Genomic DNA, 25425 nt, shown 5'->3' on the forward strand with positions numbered 1-25425 from the left:
GGGTGGGCGGGTTAAAAATATTTTAAAAAATTGTTCTTACTTTTTTGTATATTAAATATTAAAATTTCTTTTTATGGTAATGTAATAAAACTTTTTTGGATATTGAAAATTAAATTTTTTTTAGAAATAATGTATATTCTGCATTGTATTGTTTTATTTAAATTATAAATCTTGTATAGGTGTAATGCTGAAACTGAGTTATTTTTAGATGCTTAAAAAATTGAAAGAATGGCCATTGTTAAATTTTATAATAACGGGCTTGGGTTAATTTTTTTAATAAATATTAAGTGGGCGGGTAAGGAATTTTAGACTAGGCAGGTATATTTTTTTTGAAAACCATGTGCCGACTAGGTGGATGGGTTACATTCTTTTAAAACATTGGGTGGGCTGACTTATGGGCTAAAAACCCGCCCAATGCAGACCTATAGTCTTTAGGGCCACTTATTGTAGGCATATAGCTATATTATATTAATTTGGGGTTTCATTCATTTTTTTATAAAAATGCTTTTTACAGAAAATTTTGAATTATAGTTATTTTAAAATTTTTTAACTTTTATTAATTTTTCTTTTAAATTCTTCTTTAGTAACATATATTATATATATTTTGGAGGGATAAAGGAGTAAGGGGAGTGTGGGGGTGGGGGATTTTTTTTAGCTGAAAATGTTTTTACAGGAAATCCCCCCCCCTTCTTTGGTTATGCGCCTGCAATAGATTAATAAAGATATAACGCCTGTATGCATAAATTTAGAGTTTTTATTTAATATTATTTATTATATGCGGCAAATGTACTTTTTCCGGCAATGTGTTATTTTTCAACTTTAAATCATTTTTTGAGCACGTTTTTTTAACTTATAAATCTGATTTAACCGGAAATGTATTCCAGCATGTTTAATATACATATCTTATGAATTGACAATTTTGGCGCTAACCTTTGAGTCATTTTAATTTATATAAAAAATCTATGGAAAAACTAATATAAATTATTAAGTTCATAAATTCATATCAATTTTGCCCGTAATTCATAGGGTAGCTATTCTAAATATGATGGAATTCCCAATAAAATCCGATAATTAAAAAACAAACTCAAAAAATCATTTAAAGTTGGAAAAATAACACATTGGCGGATAAAACACATTGCCGCTTACATATTTACATAAAGCAAGCAATAATATAAAAAATTGCATTACCCTAAATCATTACCTTTTGTCAATAATAATGTCGTTACCTGATTTAGTAAGAACCCTGTTACAGCGCTAAATCAATGCCTGATATATATAATATATATATTAAAAACATTGCATTCCATAAAATAACTTTGAAACCGGAGTTTTATTTATGGCAAAGTTGAAGAAAATTTTAGACGAGGCTTCCAAATATCATCATGATAGTGATATTAAAAATGCGGCAAGTAAAAAATGTTGATAAAATGTGCAACATATAAAAACTACATGAGTACATTCAGCAATTATATAGCGACCATGTTAGATTAGCCCCCCCCCCCAATAAACTCAGATGGTGTCTATGTCTAAATGCCAGGAAAAGGGTAATTAATGACATGTGGGGAGTGGATATATTTATTATTTCTATAATTTTATTAAAATGTCTAAGTTGCAAATTTATAACTCTTTATAAATTTTATAATTATATTTTATTATTTATAGTAGAATATTAATAAAATGAAATTTTTTTTTTTACATATATCAATAATGAATATATGCGATGAAAAATAAATTATATAATTGATAGATATAATTTTATTCGTTAGTGGTTAGTAAATATCAGGGTTGGGCAGTATCGCGGATATTTGTATCTTTTTTAAAATTTTGGAAAGTATCTTGTATCCAGTATCTAAGATACATATTATTTAAAAGTATTTGTATCTTAACCAACTTTGTATTAAAAAAGATACAGATACTTTAGAAAAATTTATATTGGTTAATTTAAATAGTATTAAAATTTAAAATGATATTGTTTTAAGATTTAAATGAAAAATTTAATCAAAATTTAGATATTTTAAGATAATTTTTGATATATGACGTTGGTCGTCATATAGCAATTTGCTAACAATTAGAACTACCATATTGGAATCGTTTTATATCTGTCTATTTTAAAATTATGGAAGAAGAAAATAGAATAATATGTTTATCTTCGTCTTCAGATGACTCTTCAACCGAAAATTATAACAATAAATTTAAACTAAGCATACTTAATGGCATAATTTTTGAAGTAATTCATTCAAGATGATCATAATAAAGAAATTCATCGTGACTTTGGTATTGACGAAAAAGTTATAACAACCGTTACAGATAACGGCTCTAACTTTAAGAAAGCTTTCAAGGAGTTTGGATATTCTATGGAAGCTGTAGATAATGATTTTGACATCAATGATGATGAATGTATAGAATTTGAAATCATTGAAAGTATTATTTAATACTTCTTTAAAATTTATCATGATATTGTAAATTAAGTAAAAAAATTTATTCAAATAAAATTATTTATTTGTTTATTTAAGGGTCTAAAGAAGCCTCAATAACATTGCCTCAACACATTCGTTGTTTGTGCCATACGATAAGTCTAATTGCCACAACAGATGTCGAGAGAGCTATTATCCTAACATTTCTAAAATTCATCAACCTGCAATAGCTAAATGTACTAAGGTATGGAATGCAAATAATAGGCCTAAAACTGCAGAACTTATCAAAGCAGTTTTAGGAAAACAATTAGTTACACCTTGTTGCACTAGATGGAATAGTTAGTATGATAGTCTTCATAGTTTATTAAAATTTAAAGGCTAACTTCCTAAATTATGTCAAAAATTTGAATTTCCTAAATTAAGAGATATTGAAATTCAATATTTAGAAGAATATTGCAATATAATGGCCCCATTGGCTATAGCGATTGACAAAATACAGAGTGAAATCAACTGCTATTCTGGAGAATCAGCTCCAATTTTAAATGTCGTTAAAAAAATTACAAATTTAATTCAAATATATCTACAATTTTGCAAACCATTAGCTGTTGCCATAAAAAATTATTTAAATAAAAGATTTAAAAATATATATGATTTTGATAACAATTTTAAGAGTTTTGGCAACTATTTCTCATCCCTATTTTAAAAATCGTTGGATTAATGGTGAAAAAGAAAAAAAATACCTTCAGAATTTGTCATTACATGAAGTTTTAATTGTTTTTAAAAATAATATTGAAATTAATACTTCAACAAAATCTTCAATTGATGAAGATGATGATTACTTTTGCCTTAAAAGTACCACATCCAATTCTAATAATTCAATAAATGATATTGAAATAGAGGTCCTAAATTATATGAGATGACAGGCGGAGTATAAATATGTTAAATAGTTATAAATATATAAAAGAAATATTTATTAAATATAACACAATATTACCCTCCTCAGCCCCCGTTGAAAGATTATTTAGCTTTGTTAATCTTAATATGGTTAATAGACCAAATCGTCAAAGATTGAACGATAAATCATTTGAAAAATTAATAATATTAAAAAATAATGCTGATTTATTATTATTTACTAATTATTTAATTATTAAATGGAATATCGCATTATCTTTTATAATAAATTTGCTATTTTCTACAAATTTTAAATATTTTTTTATAAATTTATATTATAGATAAGAAAATAAAGCTTTATACATTTTGATTTTGACTATTTAAAGTTTTTTAAAAAAGTATCTTGTATCTTAGATACTTTAAAAAAAATACAAGTATCTTATATCTTATTGAAATTTTTCTAAAGTATCTTGTATCTTAAATACAAAATTTTATAAAGTATCTGTATCCGAATACAATTTTCTGAAAATTTGCCCAACCCTGGTAAATATAATAATCATATTTGTAATTCTTGTCAGAAATATTTCAATAATTTATTATTTTTACTTTACAAAATATTTTCATAAAAAAGAATTCCTGAAAATTGCATTTCAGACTAAGATATATTATAGGATAACAGGAATTTATTAAGTTAAATAATAATCTTCTTTAAATTTCTGAAATTTATTATAATATTTTAATTTTTAGTAAGAAAAATGTTTTTGAGTTCTAAATAACTTATAAAAATTTTATTAGCTATATTTAATACGTTTATGAAGAAATAAATATAAAAATGAGTTTCAAAAAATATTGTATTAGCAGAAAATAATCTAGGTTGTATAATGTTTAACCGCAATTTAAACAAGATTGTCTGATGAAAATAGACAAAAAAAATAATTTCTATATTAAGATTAATTATTATCATAGTAATTTTATATATTTATTTCTTTCCCGATGACAGGGTAATAAAATGCCAAAATGCCCCGGTTTTTGGGGATAAATCATGTTTATAGAATTCGAAATCTTAAAATAAAATTTATAGAATGTCTAGTAATTTTTACTGATATTTTAATTTAACATATTTACAGTATATATTTTTACCTATTTGCGTCAAAAATTTCAAACAACTTTAGAAATAACGATTATGATAATCGTCACTTATCTAAGGTACATCTTCACTGAAATATCAATTTAACATATTTACACTATATATTTTTATCTATTTCCGTCAAAATATTCAAAAGATTTTAAAAATGAAGATTATAATCTATGGTACATCTTCACTGAGTTTTTAATTAAACGTATTTACATCTATATTTTTACCTATGTACGTCAAAAAATTTCAAAAAACTTTAGAAATAACGATTATGACAATTGTCACTTATCTAGTGTACCTTCACTGAAATTTTAATTTAACATATTTACATTCTATATTTTTACCTATTTACGTCCAAAAATAAAAAAACTTTAAAAATAACGATTATGATATGACAATTGTCACTTTTCTATGGTACATCTTAAATTTTAATTTAACATATTTGCAATTTATATTTTTACCTATTTACTTTAAAATTCAAAAGTTCATAAATAACGATTATGACAATTGTCACTTTCTATGGTACATCTTCACTGATATTTTAATTTAACATGTTTACAATATATATTTTTACCGATTTACTTTAAAAAAATTCAAAAATAACGATTATGACAATTGTCAGTTTTCTATAGTATATATATCTTCGCTGAAATTTTAATTTAACATATTTACAATCTATATTTTTACCTATTTGCGTCAAAAAAATTCAAAAAACTTTAGAAATAACGATTATGACAATTGTCACTTTTCTATGGTATATCTTCACTGAAATTTTAATTTAACATGTTTACAAATATTTTTACCCATTAGCGTCAAAAATAAACTAATACGTTTTAAAATACAGATTATGATATTTATCATTTTTACAAAGGAATATCATCATTTAATTTATAATTTCCCTTTTGTGCCAAAAATTTCAAAAATGTTAAAAAATAACATGACAATTGTCACATTAAAATATTATAAGACGATCATGTAAAATAACATATAAAAATTTAATATAAATATTTAAAAATAAATTATTTAAACTAGTTCTTTTAATATACTATAAAAATAGATAATTTTTCAAAAATGATAAAAATAAACCTATTAAAGATTTCAACTAAAAGATTAATAATTCACAAAAAAATTAATTAAAAAAGAAGATTTTAAATTCTTATCAATTCAAATTTTGCTTAAAATTATTGTAACAAAAATAATTATTATACACCTATTCGAAATATTCGTCCTCTAGTCAACTTAAGTTCACGACTCAAGTGGAAAACTCATGTTCTCGACTCAAGTCGACTTTAGTTCATGACTCGAGTTGACTTGAGTTCTCGACTCGAGTTCACGACTTCAGTGAGTCGACTAACGACTCTGAGTCAGAGTCGGGTGAACTCGACTTTTTAACAACACTAAGGCCAAACAAAAGAGGGTAAAAAAATATTTTTCATTTATATGTATTTAAGGCTAAACAAAGGAGAGATAAAAAAAGGAACTAGATTAAAATAAAATAAAATCCAACCAAGTATAATGAATTCTTAATTTAGTCAATGAGAATATTTGATGCTATGATATGCACATTAGTGATCTGCATCGGGCCTAATTTTTCAAGCCCGGCCTGGCTCGATTTTTTAAAAATTTTGCAGACCCGATCCGAACCAAAATATTTATTAAAAAGTTTTGTCGGCCCGGCCCGAACCCAAAATTTTTAAAAAAATTCACCGGCCCGAATTTATTTAAATATAAAAATTACTTTTTTATAATTACTCAAAATAAATGATATATGTTATTTGGCGTCTAGTGAAGAATTATAATAGAATCCTACATATATATTATGTAATTTTATAATATTTTACACGACCCACAGAAAGGCTTATTCTTTATCCCCCCCCCCTCCCTTTAATTTTTTTCCTTATTGAATCAAATTTGCTCCAACTTCTATTGTTTGTGTTATATCTCTTTATTATTTCTTATTCAAGAACACACTTTAGATAAATACGTTCAATTAGTAGAGAAATCTATTTTTATATGTTTATAACTGGAGGGGGGGGGGTGTTTACATATATGATCGAATTAAAATAAAAAATTGACTAGACCTGTGCTGAAAAATTAACTACTACAAAACTCTAACAAATGCTAAGTAAATTAAATGCAAGTTTTTAATAGAATTTGATGTTGATTGATATCCATATGCTTTTATAACACGCTCGTAACCAATGGGAGGGGGGGAATTTTACCCTCCATCGCAAATTTATCTTTTCTCTAAAATATCATTTTATCCTAATAATCCCCCCCCCCCACCCCATCTCCCACAAAAATGTATACATTAATATCATTATAATGAAGAATTTGAAAGGAAAATTAGTAAAAGTTAATAACTTTTTAAAATAACGATTATTATTCAAAAAAATTTATAAAAAAGGATTTTAATAAAAAAAAAGGAAAACCCAAAATTATTTATATAAAAATCTAATATATTCAAATTAAGTGGACCAATAAAATTCGGGGGTGGGGGGGGGGAATTCATCTAATAGTTCTCCCCTACCCCCTTAGCAAAAGTCTGGATCCGAGGGCTTGAAACATAGTTTTCTACTCTAAAAAACTACTTTGTGCCTATTTCAAACCATTCTAATCCTATAGCTAGATAAGATTTTCTTTAATAATTCAATTTTCAAGAATAAATTAAAAATGATGTGCAATAATGTAGCGTTTTAATTAACTTTTAATAAAATAAACTTTTAATCAATATTATCTAGTAAATATTTTAAAGATAAAAAAAAATTCAAATAAATTTGGATTTGAATCGCGTGCTAATGTAAGTTAACTTATATATTATTTATAAGGATTTAATAATTAATAATTTTAGTGGAAAATATTTTAAAAATAATTCTAATTAAATGAATACTTCTCATAAGACACTTAACCTGCATCAAAGGGATGGGAGGGGTAGAGTATGACACAAGATCATCATTGAAATCGAAGGAGAGTAGAGGACAGGGTTGAATAGTAACGTGAATACTTATCTAAGATACAAGATCCTTTTGTACCTTGTACTTTGTTTTTATTTTTAAAAGTATCTTGTATCTTTTTTACTTCTTTGATAAAAGATATTGATGCTTTATTTTTTGTTTAAAAAAAATATTTATTGCTTTTTTAAAAAAAATTTCGTTAATTTTTGCATTAATTTTTTTTGTTTTTCTTTCAATCTTTTTAAATTAACGAGTCAGTATAATTTCATATATGGTGTATGTTATTGTTGAATGCAAGTTAGATAATTCAATTTTTATGATTTCCTATCCATATTTATATAAAAATAAATAATAATCATATTATTTTATAGAGTACAATAAAATTTTTTATTTATATTTCACTGCCCAACATTTTGAATTATCTGGACGGACATAGTAAACTGGGTATAAAAATAAGTAATATTTGGATGATTTCTATTTGCATAATTTTTTTTAATTGTGTTTTGATAAAGATGTTTCTTTTTGTTTTTAATTATATTTATAATAAATATAGCCATGCCGGACCTAAAAAATTTTTTTTTAAATACCTGGACTAGGCCTTGACAAAAATTTTTTTTAAAAAAATCCGGATCGCGCCGAAATTTTTTTTAAAAAAAATCATGACCGGGCCGTGCAAATGATGCCTTTGTAGGTCTCTGATATTTATATAGTAAATGATATCCTAAGAATATTTTATAATTGTCTATTCCTTTGGAGGGATAAACCAATGTCATACATTTGTTGTCTTTAAATTCGTTGAAACAATAACATATAGTATTTTTTTTATGAACTTCTTTAGGTCGGTTTGAAATCTCTCCCTTTCCAATCTTACTACTGCATCTCACACAATTCCTTTATAGCAATTGGAAAGCAATTATATCAACCAGAGAATTATGTTAACCCACTTATCGATTTATGCTAAATTGTGCAATAGGAATAATTTTTTCTTAAAAAGTATCTTGTACTTTAGCTAAATATACAATTTCTTGTATTTTTTTAATATTTTTAATTAGATATTTTTTTTAATTGTGCCTATGTTTTTTTAAGGACCTACCCAATTTTAGTAGTTAGTGGTGAAGAGACTATCGTAAAGATTGGATTTTGCTAATTAGGGGGAGGGGGATATTTATTTAGCAGGTGAAATATTAAAGTGGCATTGTTTCATTAACTATGTACAAGTTTGCTAAATATTTTTGGTCGTGGGTCAATGTATGCCCTTTTTCTTTCCCGCGAGTCTTTTATCTTCAAGAAATTAAGATATTCATAAACATTTTGAATTTTAATGAGGTACACTATTAATTAGGTGTGCACCTATACCACTTTTTGGAAACTGATCTGATATAATTACCTATCCGATATTAAGAATCTGATTTTTATTATCCTTACTTAATATATTTAAGCTATGATTATATTACAACCTCAACATAAGTCATAAAATAAAACTAAAATTAATCTATCTTATATATTTATTCAGTTATACTCATCGTCATCAATAAATTTATAAAAGTATATAAATATTGATCATATATTTATATAGTAAAATCGTTGTAATTTTTTTCACTCTAAGTCTTTTTATAGTATAGAATCCCAAATAATCTATTTATGGTCAATGTAAACTGTATATTTTTTAAAATTATTTATATAGTAGTTTAAAAATCCTTTAACATAAGTTTTAAAAAATTTTATCACTTCAATTGTTCAGAATGTTATTAACATATACATAAATATATTTTCTTAAATATTAATAACTTAAAATTTTTTTTTTAATTAAGACGCCATTTTATCAGATTATATCGAATAATATCGGCCTATAATCGGTTTCTTAAAAAAGGTAGAAAATTATCCGATCCGATATGATAAAAAATATCGGTACATCCCTAGATTTATAATGATTGTTGTTCCATATATATTTTAACTTTCTTATAAGATTGTTAAATTTGCCGTGATTATTGTTAGTTTTTTTAAATTATATCAATAATTTTTACTATAATTATGGGACAATTTTATTTAAAAAGTTGTTAAAAATATAATTAATGAGCAATGATTTGTTGTAAAACATTTCAATATATTTGTAACAACTTTCTTAAAAAATTGTTTGACTTGCTATATAATTTTTTCAAAAAATGTTAATCAATATGTTATTTTTATAATAATTATAGCCAGTCAAACAATTTTAAAAGAAAGTTGTTACAAATATATGGAAATGTTATACAACATGTAGTTTAAAACTTAAAAAAATTATTTTATACAATACATAAAATAAATTAAGAGACCGGAACTTATTCGATTGATTTCTAGTTTATTTATAATAGATTTATTTAAAATGCCTAATATTATATAATGTTTTTTTTAATCCATTTTATTAACTCAATAATAAATTACTATATAAATCTTAAAATTATAGTATTTTTTTTATAAACTTACAAATTATAATTACAATGTGTACGCATATAAGAAACCAAAAAAAATAATAATTGAATAAGTGAAAAATAGGGAATTATTATATTTATCATTGACAAAACGATCGTCGAAAATGATCCCTTTCTGCAAGATTGGTGATCGAAATTTAAGGATATTTTTTATACCTTTGATTATCTGTTGACGTGGCTAGCGCGATGCTTGAATATCAAATCAGCTGTGGGAATTATCGAAACGTTATATTTTTTAAAAATGATATATACAATTATAAAATGCTAATTGCTTTTTGAAACGCAAAAAAGATATCAAGGAAAAATAAAAAATACATTTATTATTTATTGAAACAGTGTTGACCAGATTTGATGGAAAACATTTCCAATTTTTTATTTACAAACTATTCTTGGAAATGTTTTGAATTAAATCTGCTGTAATATATTGTGGACATTGTTTGCGGCTATAAGTTTATATAATGGAAAATATAATATATTTAACTTTCTTTTTTGTTAAATTTTTAAATAAAAACAATATATAAAGGATATTATTTTACACCAACATCGTTTTTTATATGCTTTAAAATTATATTATTGGAATTTTACCGTTTTATTTAATAAAGATATTTCTGATAATCCTAATTCTGAGCTCTGAGCTAATCCATACATGGTGGAAGATAACTAATTATAAATTCAGTTTTGTAATTTTATGTTATCTTATATAAAAGTTACTTTATTCCAATTTTTTGGATGATCTCCATGAACTCAACATTACCCAGCGATAGGAAAAGCCATTTCACTGCACGTGCTAGTTGCTGTCTTTATTCTGTGGGCCACGTTTTCCGACAAGAATATGGAATTCTTACCAATTCATTTATAGTCAAAATGTGTATTCGTCATTGAATGTTTACTAGCCAATTTAATATATCAGCCTTGCTTTCATTCTCTACATTTACAAATTAATATAATTTTTCTCTAGAAATTTTGAGTTATAATAAATTAGGTCAATATAAAATTTTGTTCTGTCATAAATTTTGATACCATGTTTAATTTTTGAAATTTTGAGTCCACCTAGATAATTTATTGAATAAAAAAGTAAATTATTACTTATATAATAATACCCGCATATCACAAGCGGGTTTTTAAAAAAAATGTTATCCTTAAGTAAAGTAAAATTACAACCGGTATGATAAACATGTATTAAAATTATATAAAATTATTAGCTTTTTAATATTGGAGACCCGGTGAATCATGGGCATTTCAAATCACTTGATCCCACCTTTAAAGTAAAGGCCTATAATATTTAATCTTTGTCCTAATATAGATTTTAGTAGCCTCTATATAAAAAAAATATGCAATAATTGTGTGGATTTGTAAAACCAGGGTGCAAATATCTTAAAATTATATTATAATCTCAAAATTTTATTGTATAGTTATAATTTAAGCAATAAAATATTTTAATTATTCTATAAATATCAACCTTAAAAAATAAAAATGATATTTTTGTTAATTATAAGACAAGAATGATTTAGGAAGCCTCACAAGGTGGTTTGATCCCACGGTTGGGGCTTGTACGCAATCACTACTTTTACAAAAAGTGAAAAATATGGTAATGTATTATTAATTGTTAATGTAAAAAATTATTCTACAAATAATAGCCTTTTCATCTTCGATCATTATTCCTATAATTTGAAATTATTCTTTAACATTCCAAATTATTCATAAATATTTAACATGTTCCTTGGGAAACTTTTTATAAAGTTTTAATAATCCATTTTAATGAAAATTTTAAGAATATTTTCGAATCGAATATTCGACGGATCGAATCTAAATAATTTTATTATTGTAATGGGAATATACTCATCACAATCAATCCAAAAATTGTATAAAGATTTAAATTAAAAGACAACATATTATTTATGATTAATTCTATGAAGTGACTGTCAACGCTAGCTCTTATCATCCACCTAATTAAAAAAATTGTTTGATTTTGATATATACCTATATAGCATATAGATGCTCAATTAAATTTAGGCATGCTGATAACACTTTTACCTCTCCATAGCGACGCACTAGTGTTCGATATATAGTTCTTTTATTTTAATATAACTGACTGAAATGCGATTTGAATTAAACATTCTAAAGTTGAAGATATATAAATTTTTATGAATGATGAGCTAGCTAATAATCTCTCTTTTTATAATCAAATTCGATACATAATAATATATACATCAAAATTAATAATTCTATAATTATTAATTGAAATATGTATTAAAACTTTCCACCATAATGACTTAAATCATCAATACACGTATTTTTAATATTTCATAGATATTTTTTTTATAACATAGCGTAATAAGGACTCAACATATTCTGCCTAAGTTTTAAAATAGTGAGAAATCTAAAATAGAATTAGAAATTTTTTGCAGTCATGCAAAATATGATAAATGCTTTAACCCTACCCAAGCATGGTATGCTACATGTAAAATCAAATCAGGATTTTATTGGAATTAAAAATATATAAGTAAAAAAAGTTATTAAATTTTTCAAACTTAATCTTGGTATAGTATTGTAGTAATGGGATTTGGAATTCATGGAGATTCTGAATCTCAATTTTAGATCATTTACTTATGGGAATTTTTTTAATATTAAAATCGGATTTGGTCGGAAATGTATTCTACCATTATAAACTTTCATGTATTTTTAAATTTTATAAAATATATTATACAATAATTTAATAAAACTTCAAACGTTCACAAAATTATATTGTGAAGTGATTATCATTATATCTATATATATATGCTCTCAGGCGCGTACGCAGCGGGGGGGGGCAGGGGGACAAATCCCCCCTCCCCCAAAGCCAAAAAATGTAGATGCCGAATTATATTTTTCAAAAATATATTGTTAATAGCTTATATTTGTTAATTATTCCTATCTCATATATATATTTAATTACATTTATTTATCACATTCATCTACTAGTTATTTTATCAATTAATTTCAATTTCAAGTTTTCCTTGGCGTAATTTACCTATTATTTTCAAATTTTAGTGGCATATTATTTATCTAAATTTCTAGTCAAATAATAATTATCTCTGAAACTAAGAAATTGCAAGCTTGTCCAACGAGATCGAGTCTCCGCCATTAAGCAGTAACAGCTTTTATGGAGTTAAAAGAGCCGATTATTAATGCTATTACTGAAATATCACAATGACTTGAAAGAAATATTTCCTCAGAAGCAAGAAAATTATTGGATTCAATACTTATTGCAAATTTTTTTTCTCAAGAATGTATTATTTAATTATACAACTATTTTATGTAATACTTTTCAAAAACATGACATTGACTTGATTAAGAAGATGAGAATAGCGGAGAGCATTTTATTAGAACTCAATAGAGCTAATGTTGATAAAGAATTTCATATTTTATATGTTATTGTTGAGTCAAAAGCAGAGCTATACATGTTTAATATTTGTCCTCCTCGACTTACAGCAAGCTCATCGTCAAAACATTAATATAGGATCAGTAGAAGAGTATTATAAAACAAATGTCCCCTCTCTTAGATATATTTATAACCCAAATAAATGAATGGTTTTTAATTCATCATGCAACACTTACAAATCCGCAGATATTACTTCCACAAAAGTCTTTCCAACCTTTTTCAGATGGTGATAGAAAAAAAAATATTTGTTAGATTTTTGTCATGAAGATGTTAAAATAATGATGCCTTATTAGCTGAATAACTATGATTAAAAGATTAACTATGGTTGATATAGTCCCAAAAAATGCTATGGATGCTTTGCATTATTTCAAACACATTTTAGATTATATACCCATTGTATTAAAATGGTTATATATATAAGCAACTCTTCCCATTAGTAAACTAATGAGAGAACATTCTCTTTTTTAAGAAGAATAACAGAACCCTGCAGAGGTACAATTTGCAGGGCACGGCCTATATTTTTAAAATAAATTTTGATTTTTATAGCTAATAATGGCGATTTCAAATATTTGGTTTTAAAATATACAGTTCGGCCTGGATATTTTTTTAAAAAGATTTTCAGGCCCAGCCCGGGTGTTTTTTTAAAAAAATTTCGGGCCCGGCTTGGGTATGTTTAAAAAATTAAAATACGGTCCGGATCGGGGGCCGGGCCTACAAGTCTCTGAAAAACATATCTATGAGATACAACTTCTGAAAGTAGATTGAATGATTTGGATCTTTTGAATATTCATAGGCATTTAACGCCAAGCAAGGATAGATAATTGAAAAATTAGCTCAAAACATACAAAATACAATTATTCCTAAGAAACTTTTTGTGTATTAATTTATATTTCCAACATTTAAATTTTTTATACTTTATATATTTTTAAGGCTCAAAAAATTCAAATTTCAATTTTGGGTCATTTAAGTGATTCATATCGTGGTTATATTCACTTTATATTTAATAATTCACATTTATTTTATAGTTTTTCAATGCCAGTTTATATATATAATTTTTTTGTAATTCACATTAATTTAAAATTGTGTATTATGAAAGTTATTAGTCCTAATATATTTATGCTTAGTATTTTTAATTAACAATAATATTTCTTAAAAAATTTTATTATCCCTTTCCAGACCAAATTCATGCGTACGCGCCTGTATGCTGTAATATATTTCCGAAATCAGATTTTTCATATTTATGATCATCTCACATTTAAATTTTAGAGATTCTGAAAGAACGCATATACTGTTAGGACATATATATATTTCTGGAATAACGATATCATAATTGAGGAATCTTCATGTGAAATTTCTGAATTTCTTTTGAAATAATTTACTGAGGATAATTTTTAATTTTGAAAAATCTGATTTTACTAGAAATTTATTAAAACAGGCATAGAATATGCATATAATGAAACATTTATTTTTTTATAAACTTTTAAGCTCATTTTTAATCTCAACCTATTACTACTTGTCGATCGAGTTATTTCAGCTACTCTAATCCCTTATACATCCATCAACAACAACATATCAAGGTCAATCTACTATTGTAGATACACAGGAGGTTACCTCCCAATCCTGCTCTATTTAAACACTAGTTGTGCTCAATGTTTTGCTTTCATATTTCCCGACCACGACCTAAGATTATACGAACATTGGTTGGTTCATAAGCTCGATCTCCCGAAACTCACCTTAGATCCTCATAGCATATCCAAAAAAAACATGGTTCAAGGTCGCTTTGATATAACTAATCATAACTCAGCTCGCGATCACATGATCCAGATCAACTCGGACATAAAATTTTATGACCCAGATTTCGAAAATCTAAAATCCCCGGTTTTTGACTATTTTAGAAATGACCTGGAGAAAAAGTCTTGGATAGATTGTTGCAAAGCGGCCAAGGACTGTTGTGATACTCATAAAATCGAATCCCACATGTTAACGCCACCCGCTTTCGATTCGCTCAATTACTCTGCTAACTCTGGTAGTATTATTTAAAAAAATAAATATTTGTTTAAAACCGAATTCACCATTTTTTTTGTTTTTATTCTTAAGCCACCCTTGTAAAGTGTTTTATTTTTAAGCCCATCCCAGATTAATAAAAAAAAATTTCCCATTTTCGAACTAGGTTCTAACGGACCTGCAGTCTCCTGCATAAATTTGAATATTTAATGACCTTTCGAATATATTGAAATCGTTAAAATATTCTATTTTTTTTTTATATTCGTTTTGGCCATGCTATTTATGTTATTATAGATAAATTCGCAGTGTAGGTTAAAAATAAAGTTCTGTCTTTAAAATTTGAAAAATGTATTTAAAAAATTCAATTTCATCTTTAATAAATTTTTTGATTATTTTTGTTTATCTTGCGACTTGTCATGCCAAATTTACATATAAAAAATTTTATATTATAAATAATTTTACAACTTAAGTATATATTTATATTAAGAGTTTTGTATGAACTGGACATATATACTTTAAATAATTTAACATATTTTTATTATTATCTTATAACTGTCTTTTATAATTATGGTAATCTCCCATTTCAAAATGTTACAATTATTTTTCATTAGTTTATAATGGAAATTAGAGTAAAGCCCCGATTTAATGTTTCTCAAGAAACCATTAATATTAAATGTAGGTGCCTTGCGTTTAAATAGTAAGGCCCCCCTTGTAAATTTTAATTTGCTTAAAATTAGTTAATAACAACAACACCCTATAGACTTTTAAATGGTTATTTTATTGCTATAAGAAATTCTGTCGATATGTCAACCTAGTTTTTTCAGGACCTTTCTATTTTAGGCTAAACTATGTTTCTACAAAGTTTCATGCAATTTTATTAAATATTCTTTTTATTTTTTAAAAGATAAATTTCTTAAAGGCAAGGAAGAACTCACATCAACCTTTATAATTTAAAGAAAAATGCATTATTATTTGAAGTGGTTAAGGCGTGGGGGATACTTAGAATTATTTTATATGCTTCTCCCCTAAACCATTTTTACCTTCGCATCACCTCACCACTCAAGGCTTAAATATATACTAACCCTAATGGGCAACTGTGTTTTCCTCTAACCAAACTCCAAAAATAAACATAAAACAAAGCGCCAATGAATCAGTGACCCTTGGATCATTAAATAAATGATCTCTACATTTGTATATATTATAGACAAGATTTGGTGTAGAGCCTATATTAGGAACTTCTATAAACCCTACCCGCCTGCCAGATCAGAATTAGTAACCCCCCCCATCATCAATTTTATTCATAGACGATGGCGTATTTATAACTCAGAACCCCCTTTCAATTTAAATGAAGATCTTGATTTTTAACCCTACCCCAGTCTAGTCTATATTATGACCAAAATTTTTTTATATGGACTGTACATAATTTTTCTATTTAATTTTCGGATTTAAAATATTATTAGAACTTTAGTTGTTGAATTATAAACTTTAATCCTTTCCATATATTCTCTTGTCTGGAATAGAAAGAAGCTCTTTAGTTGAATTTTATATAATATTAATATTTCATAATAATTTTTACGTTTATTATATATGTTTCATGTTAAGTTGTAATAAATGTCTCGCTGCCCTCAATATTTTAATGTTTGCTATTATTTATAGATATCATATTTTTACATAAAATAGTAGAATCCTGACCGAAAAAAGTTGGAGATGCGTAGCCTAAACTTTTTCTTTATTTTATATTCCTAGCAGACTAAAAATTTATATTGCCTCTATAATATTCAAACATTTCAAAGTTAGTAACTAAAACTATTGAATTACTGTGTAGATAATGACAAACCATGAAATCAATTAAAAAGCACATGTTTATATAAATATATTGTTTTTAAAATTTATTTTACATTTTTTTCACCGATTTACAATGTAACCCAAAGAACAATTAATTATAAAACAATGATTATTTTTTCTGAAATAGCATGCCCTGCAACATGGGATGGTTGGTTATGCTGGTCTACTTCCAAAGTCAATAATATTATTTTGATGCAATGCCCCAATTATATACACGGCGGGAAATTTCACATATCTCTTGGTGAGTTTTACTTATGACTTATAATTATTTCAGATTGATAAAATATTTTAAATATCTAGAATCTTTCAATGCCATAATCCTATAAATATTTTATTATAACCAAATATAGATATGGAATATTAGTTGTTTGAAATAACCTATTCACTTTTTTTTTTGTTTGACAAGGAAAAAAATATGTTTCAAATTTTAGTAAATAATTTTATTAGAATGTGTGAAATTTTCAAATATTCAAATTTTAGAAAATGACTTAATTATAATGTGTGGAATATTCAAATATCTATTTAAGCAAATAAAAATTACTACCCCCCACTATTTTCTGAAAATGGATATAATGTATCATTATAAACCAGGGATTGGAAGAAAAATATTTTGCGTTCCTGTTCCATTTCCATTCCGGCCAAAAAATAAGTTCCGTTCCATATTTCGAAATGTTCCGGAACGCATTCTTAAAAATATCTAATTTTATTTTTACTTTATTATATAAGAAATTTTTACACCATGTAATATTAATTGAGACATTTTTTAAAAGATTATAATTTATAAATGTTCAGTGGTGTTAATAAAAATTCGACTGTCAGAAAACATTTTTCAACATTAACTTGATAACAATATCATCCATTGAAATTTTAAATTTTATCTATGCAAAATTTTATAATAAACAAGTTAAAATTATTTCAAATATCTTTCTATTATCTTATTAATTCTTAAAATTCCATAACAGATAATAATAGAACATAAATGACTGATAATATATTTATGATTCTGATAATGCCTATGATAATATATTATATATTTATTAAACTAAATAACAGGTGCCAAAGCTACTAAATTATGTCAAACCAACAATACTTGGTTTAAGGTATTTGATCCATCTCAAAATGCTTACAAAGAATGGAGCAATTACTCGCAGTGCCTTAAGATTGATGTAATGTGTTATAATACAGGCCTATATATTTATAGTGAATGGAATTAAACCCAAGGGAGCCAGAAAAATATTTCTAAAAATCATTTTGTATTTTATTTTAATTAATAAAGGTTAAATGAAATAACCTTTTAGAATTATCAGAGACTTGTAGAGTTACCATTTGCACAGTCAGCTCCCGACTTTAAATTTTTTTTTCGCCCAACCCGGATTTGAAAAAAGGAGTGAATTTGAATCACTACACTTTAAATTTTTGAGTGTATCTTTGCGACTTTTAATTGGATTGAATATCACCTAAAGTAATGATTAGTTGAATAATTGATTTAATAATATTTTACAAGAAATATTTTCTAAGAATCGAAAAAGTGGAAGGAAATAAAGGGGATGAATGTGATATACTGTTCTATGTTATACAATTTTTAAATATAATTTATTTATTTTTAATATTTATAGATAAAAATGCGAATAAAATATTCCACCCGGCCCCACCTGGCTCGTGTATTTAAAAGAAATTTTTTAGGATCGTTCTAAAAAATTTCAGACACGGTCCGGATATTTAAAAAAAAGTCCTGGCCTATATACCCGGGGCAGGCTTAAGGTCGGGCCTGCAGGTCTCTGATAATTATTATGCACCACTCTGCCTCGCATAGCATTTGAAATTAAAAAATACATAAATAATTTTTTTTAAATGAACTTTTAGGACATTAGTACAAACCTTTGTGTAAATGAAAAACTTAAAAATATTTTATTTCCTTTAGCCATATCAGAATTGTAATTAAATTAAAAAGTGGAGCATGTTTCAAAAAAAACGACCACAACGTAAATTTAGATCTGCAAATCTACTTTTGTACATGAACGATACTTTCTTAACTATCTCTTCATAATTCTCCATATATTAAACTAGGGGTCTACACTTGATGAAGATTATTTCGATACATATTCTATTGTCTGATAATAATTTTTGTTGATTTTTATTACACGAGACTCTGTTGTTTTAAAACAGATATCTTGTGGAAAATGTCAATTGCATAAATTACTAATTTCTTTGTAGCTTTAAAATTTAATAATTACATTAATAAAACACAGTTCCCACAGCCCCCTCTCCTACACTTTTGGAAAACATATAGCCCTTTTTATTCAACTTCATTTTGTTTTTTATCATAACGAGATTATTGGTTACTGAATTCTCTCTTAAATCGGTTTCATCACTGATCTGATATTACTGTCCATTTCTCTAATGTCTAATTCCTATGTTTTTATTGTTAATGTTTATTTTTTAAAGACAATTAGTTAGCCTTGTGAAAAGGTAGTTGTAAAATATAATAAACTATTTTAATCATATATTTCAATTTACATTTATTTATCACATTCACGATGAAATAACCTAATTTATTCTAGGAATCAATATATATTTCAAATTTTTGCGTTATATTTATATTTTATATACCATTTTAAAATTTATTTATCACCAAATTATTTGAAACTTTTTCATTGCAAAGCCAAGGTAAAATATTTTAAACAATTAATATTTATGGTTTAAGAATGGATATAAGGATTTCTTTTTTTATCTTTATTGATGAAAATCAGAATCCTAGTCATCTTGACAAGGGTATGATGGAGTCCATGCAATGGATTTGCAATTCGACTAGCTTCAGTCTTTATAAAAAGAAATGTTCAACGTCTATATATGTGCACTGTGCTGCTCATTGAATCTGACAATTTCTTCTCTGCCATTAATATCAAATGGCTTTGAAGTTTATTTTATTGAGATTAAAATTTCTCATTTACGTTAGGCAAAATATCTAGCATTTATGAGATGTTTAGATATTCCAAGAGATAAAATATAATATTGAGAATTATACCTGAAATTCCTTGTCCATTATATAGAAAAATACTGCAAAAAACTTGTCCAACAAGACGAAGCCTTCGCCATAAAAATAACGGCTTTTATGGAGTTAGAAGAACCTATTATAAATGCTCTAATGAAATAACCCAATGGCCTGAAAAGAGATTTCTTCAGAAGCAGACAGATTATTGGACACAGTACTACAACCAATTTATTATTACATTAGAATGTCAAATTATTTAAATACGTAAGTATTTTAAGTAATTGAAAAAAATGTCATCGATTTGATTGAGACAATGAGAATCGCTGAAAACATTATTTAGGAACTTAAGGAAATTAGGGCAATGGTAGATGACGAATTTTATAAATTATATGTAATTGTTTAGTCAAAAACAGAGCTCTGTAAATTTAATATTTGCCTCCTCGACTCCGCGGCAAGGTAAGCCAATCGTTCTAATATTAATAGAGGGTCAGTTGAAGAATACTATAGGAGAAACTTCTTTATCCACCTCTTGGATCTTTTATTACTCAAATGAATGAAAGGTTCTTGATTCATCAGATATACTTACAAATCTGCAAATATTATTATCGGTATTAACAGGTAAAAAAATTAAATATTTGAAGTTTTTATTGTGAGGATGTTAAAATATCTCATGATACATTACTAGCTTCTTCTTCTTCTTCTCCGTTTTATGGCGATTTCCAGGTTTACCCGGGTAGGCCAGTTTTCCCTCTGATTTTTCTTTTCCATTTTTGACGGTCCTGAGCATCAATACTTGTAAGATTCAAGCTTCTCATATCCGCCGCTATCACATTTGTCCACGTCATCTTGGATCTTCCTCTAGGTCTTGATCCTCCTACTTCCATCATTGTGCATCTCTTTACCCAGTCATCTCTTGTCATACGTTCCACATGCCCAAACCATCTTAGTCTATTTCGTCGCATTACCATACCAATCATTTCTATACCTAATCTTGCTCGCAATTCCTTGCTAGTTTTTCTCTCTCTCAGAGATACCCCACACATCCATCTAACCATCCTCATCTCTGTTCTTTCTAATTTGGCTTCGTGAATTGCTTTCATTGCCCATGTTTCACCGCCATAAACTAAACAACTCCTCACGCAGCTTACGTAAACTTTCCCCTTTAACTTCAGAGAAATACCTGATTCTTCTATCTTTAGATTTTCCCCACCAATCATCACCTTTGTTTTTGATGCATTCATTTTCAGGCCCTTTGCTTCCATAGTCATCTTCCATTTACTAACTTTATCCCTCAATTCTCCCTCACTGTTTGCCATTAATACAAGGTCATCTGCATATAATATCTCCCAGGGAAGTCCTTCACGCATTTCTCTAGCCACCACATCCATTACTAAGATAAATAATAATGGACTCAGCACGGATCCTTGATGAAGTCCTACCTTCACCTCAAAGCTGTCACTATCACCATGATCCGTCCGTACTGCTGTTTGTGCTCCAACATACATTGCCATCACTGCGGTAACTAACCATTCCACACCGGATTTTCTCAAGGCCCATCTTGTAATCTCACGCGGCACCCTATCAAATGCTTTCTCCAAATCAACAAACGCATAATAGAGTTTCTTTTCCTTCGCAAGATACTTCTCCTGAATTTGTCTCACCACAAAAATTGCATCTGTCGTGCCTTTTCCCGATGTAAAACCAAACTGCATTTCATCAATTTTGATTTGTTCCCTTATCCGCTTTTCTAACACTCTCTCAAATACTTTCATTGTATGTTCCGAGTTTAATAGCTCTGTAAGACCCACAATCTAAAGGATCACCTTTCCCCTTGTATACTGGGATAATTATACTTCTTCGCCGGTCCTCGGGAATAGTACCTTCTGTGACAATCTGATTTGCTAAATTCATTAACCATTCAATCCCTAAATCATCAGAACCTTTAAACATCTCTGATACCACCATCGTTAAACCCGATGCCTTCCCTTTCTTCATCTTTTTCACTGCTCTCCTTATCTCGTCCTTGCCAAATTTACACCCTGGACCTTCTACCTTTGCACAACTAATATTATTATTCCATTCATTTTCTTCATTCAAAAGTCCTTTCATGTAAATCTTCCAGGTGTTCTTAATACCACTACTATCAATCGTCATTTTTCCTTCCATATTTTTCAAACACTTTACACCTATCACATCCTGCCTCTTTTTTGACATCTGTTTTGCCATTCTAACCATATTTCCAATTCCATCAGCGCATTTCATTTCTTTAGCAAACTCGTGTCTTTTTTCTTCTTGAGCCTTCGCTATTAATTTCTTAGCATTTCTTTTAGCCATCTTGTAAATATCATTATCACTATTTTCTTTGCTATTATACCATACTTTGAAACACCTCCGTTTCTCATCCACGGCTTTCGCTACCTCTGGGCTCCACCACCAAGTCTCCTTATGTCTAGGCGGCCCTTTTGTCCATCCACATACCTCCTCAGTTGTCATTACCCAAGCTTTCTTCATGGCTTCCCACTTGTCATTCACCCCAGATGCTTGTGCCACCTCCGCCTCCCTAATCGCCAATGCCATATTGAATTGACGTCTAGCATTCTCCTCCTTCAATTTCCAAACCTTCAGCCTTGGGACAAACTTTCTTTTAGTGACCCTGGCACCTTTAAGAGTGAGATCTCCTACAACTAGTCGATGCTGATTTATACATTCCTCTCCCGGTATCACTTTCACATTTTTTATTATACATCGATCACATCTCCTTAATAACAAGTAATCCACAACACTTTTGGTACTACCCGACTTATAAGTCACCAGCTTCTCTGATTCTTTCTTAAACATTGTATTACAAACAATCATATCTATAGCATCACTAAATTCTAAAATCCTCTCTCCTTCCAAATTTCTCATGCCGTAACTGAACCCTCCATGTACTCCTTCATAACCCTCACTACTCGCTCCCACATGTCCATTCAGATCGCCAGCCAGGATAATCCCCTCTTCATTTGCCAGTCTCGATGTCACCCCCAATAGACTGTCCCAAAATACATCTTTCTCTTCTTCACTTCTTCCAACCTGAGGAACATATGCCGAGATCATATTATATAGCTTTCTACCAATAATCATCTTGATAACCATTATCTGGTTGTCTAGCCTTCTCACTTCGACTACTTTGTCTACCAATTTCTCCGCAACCAATACCCCAACTCCAGCCTTACCATCATTACCTCCTTGCCAAAAGAATTTATATTTTTCGCTAGTCTTGCCAATCATTCTGGTCCCATTTCCTTTCCATCTAGTCTCCTGTATGCAGCACACATCTATATGTCTTCTGTGCAATACATCGACGACTTCTCCCGCTCTTCCCGTCATACTCCCAACATTCCATGTCGCGACCCTAACTCGATCACCCGTAAACTGGTTTCTCCACTTTTTATTAGGTCGTTTATGGCCGTCATAGGTTTCATTTTCATGAATAGTGGTTCCACCAGGTTTCCCATCCTTTTTTTTGTCGTAGGCGGATGAGGAGGCCCACGGGGTACTTTGGGCTGTACCCCGCCCATGCTTTGTTGTAACCATAAGGAAATTTTTGTAGCATGGTTTTTACAATCGGATGCCCTTCCTGACATCAACCTCTTTAAGTGGTTTTTACACCCCGTCGAGGAGACGGTGATCCTATTCTAGACCCAGATCACAGGGAACCTTTTAGACCTCCATTTGCCGCCAAAAGACGTTGCCACTCCCCCGCCACGATGAGGCTGAAGGTAGGATTTTGGGAGAGGATACATTACTAGCTGAATGCAAACTATGTATAAAAGGTTAACTGACGTTGATAATGTTCCAAAGAATGTCACAGATGCTTTGCATAATTTTAAACACATTTTAGATTATTTTCCTAATATATTAAAATTTTTATAACTTAGAAATTTTATTTTATAACTTTATCAATTAATTTATATAATTTAATAATTTTTGTAACATATAATCAGAATTTAATCCAATTATAATTTAAAATTCATTACTAAAATTTCATTGAAAACTTTAATACAATTATAAATTTAAATTAATTAAGTAAAATTTTATCGACTTAAAAAAAACTAAAAGTTTTCATTTCATCGATTTTAATATAAGTAAAAGTTACATTCTTAAGTATTCAATTATATAGAGCTTATAAAATAATGAATAAATAATAAATTTTATCCATTAATCATATCTTTCGAGATTTAATTCTTAAAAGATAAAAATCCTCATTAATTTGAAAATCTTCAAAACTACTTAAAATAAAATACCGGACATTAAATCAGTGAAAAACATTTTATACAAAAAAAATTTACACATTTTATATAAATGATGCACATGTCTTTAACAAATTAAACTTTTATAAACAAAAAGATGTATACTCTTTAAATTCCACAATAAAAATTATTATATATTTTGGCAATTCTACCATCTAGTACTTCAACCAATGAAAGAAAAAAACTTACCTGAAAGGTACTACCTCTGAAAATATGAAAGGGTTCGCCCTTCTTTATATACACAGGGTGTTTACACTAAGCGCCAAATCATTAAAAAATTAGATCAATCCCCAAGAAGATTAAATTTCACATTATAAATTTATAATATGCTTCTTAATTATATTTTTTTCATGAATACTTTGTATGTTTATATACATGCACTAGTTCTTAAGAATATTTTTGTGCATATCTTTATTTCCAACATTTAATTTTTATAATATAATATAATTTAAATTTATACATATCATATTTTATTTTTTTACAAAGTTATTTTTCGATACATTTATTTTAAAGATAGTAACTAGTTGCTAGTCCTAACAAATTTCTGAAACTTAAGATATCCTTGAATAACTTTTAGAAATTTTTTTAAATTATATCCCCTGATCTAATTTTATACAAAGATTTTAAAATAAAAAGTATGCATATCTTAGTCTCCTTAAAATAGATAAGGGTATATTCATTTTGGCATCTCTATTTGTTTAACCGTAAATTGTAAACATAAATGACTTTTAGAATATTTTTTTAAGGATGAAATGTCTAAAATATTTTAGACAATTTAAATAAATAAAATTTTCTTTTACATCTCTCTCAAAGCTATACTATAGACGACAATATGTTCGGATCGTTGCTTATATTATAAGCATATTGGCCATTCTTCCAGCACTCTTCATATTTAAAATCTTCAGGTATAACTTTTAATTGAGTTAAAACTCTTTTATAAAATTTTATAAAAACTAACTAAAATCCAATTATTTAGTATACAATTAGATCATTTTAAAGGGAATTGATA

The 25425-nt window shown here is 27.4% G+C and overlaps 1 protein-coding gene across 3 annotated transcripts in view; it reads left to right on the plus strand.

Moving 5' to 3' along the window:
* LOC135931263 (calcitonin receptor-like) overlaps nt 1-25425 on the plus strand; it is a 46420-nt gene that overhangs the window by 13400 nt on the left and 7595 nt on the right. For 2 of the 3 annotated variants that reach the window (XM_065468251.1, XM_065468250.1), the window contains exons 2-5: nt 14769-15309; nt 17260-17373; nt 18186-18298; nt 25230-25321. In XM_065468251.1, coding sequence (XP_065324323.1) covers nt 14769-15309; nt 17260-17373; nt 18186-18298; nt 25230-25321 — 860 coding nt within the window. The remainder of the gene's footprint in view (nt 1-14768; nt 15310-17259; nt 17374-18185; nt 18299-25229; nt 25322-25425) is intronic. The other variant, XM_065468252.1, reaches the window with a different exon arrangement.

Source organism: Gordionus sp. m RMFG-2023, chromosome 1 (genome assembly GCF_954871325.1).
Source record: "Gordionus sp. m RMFG-2023 chromosome 1, tfGorSpeb1-WG-v2, whole genome shotgun sequence".
Classification (NCBI taxonomy): Eukaryota; Metazoa; Nematomorpha; class Gordioida; order Chordodea; family Parachordodidae; genus Gordionus; species Gordionus sp. m RMFG-2023.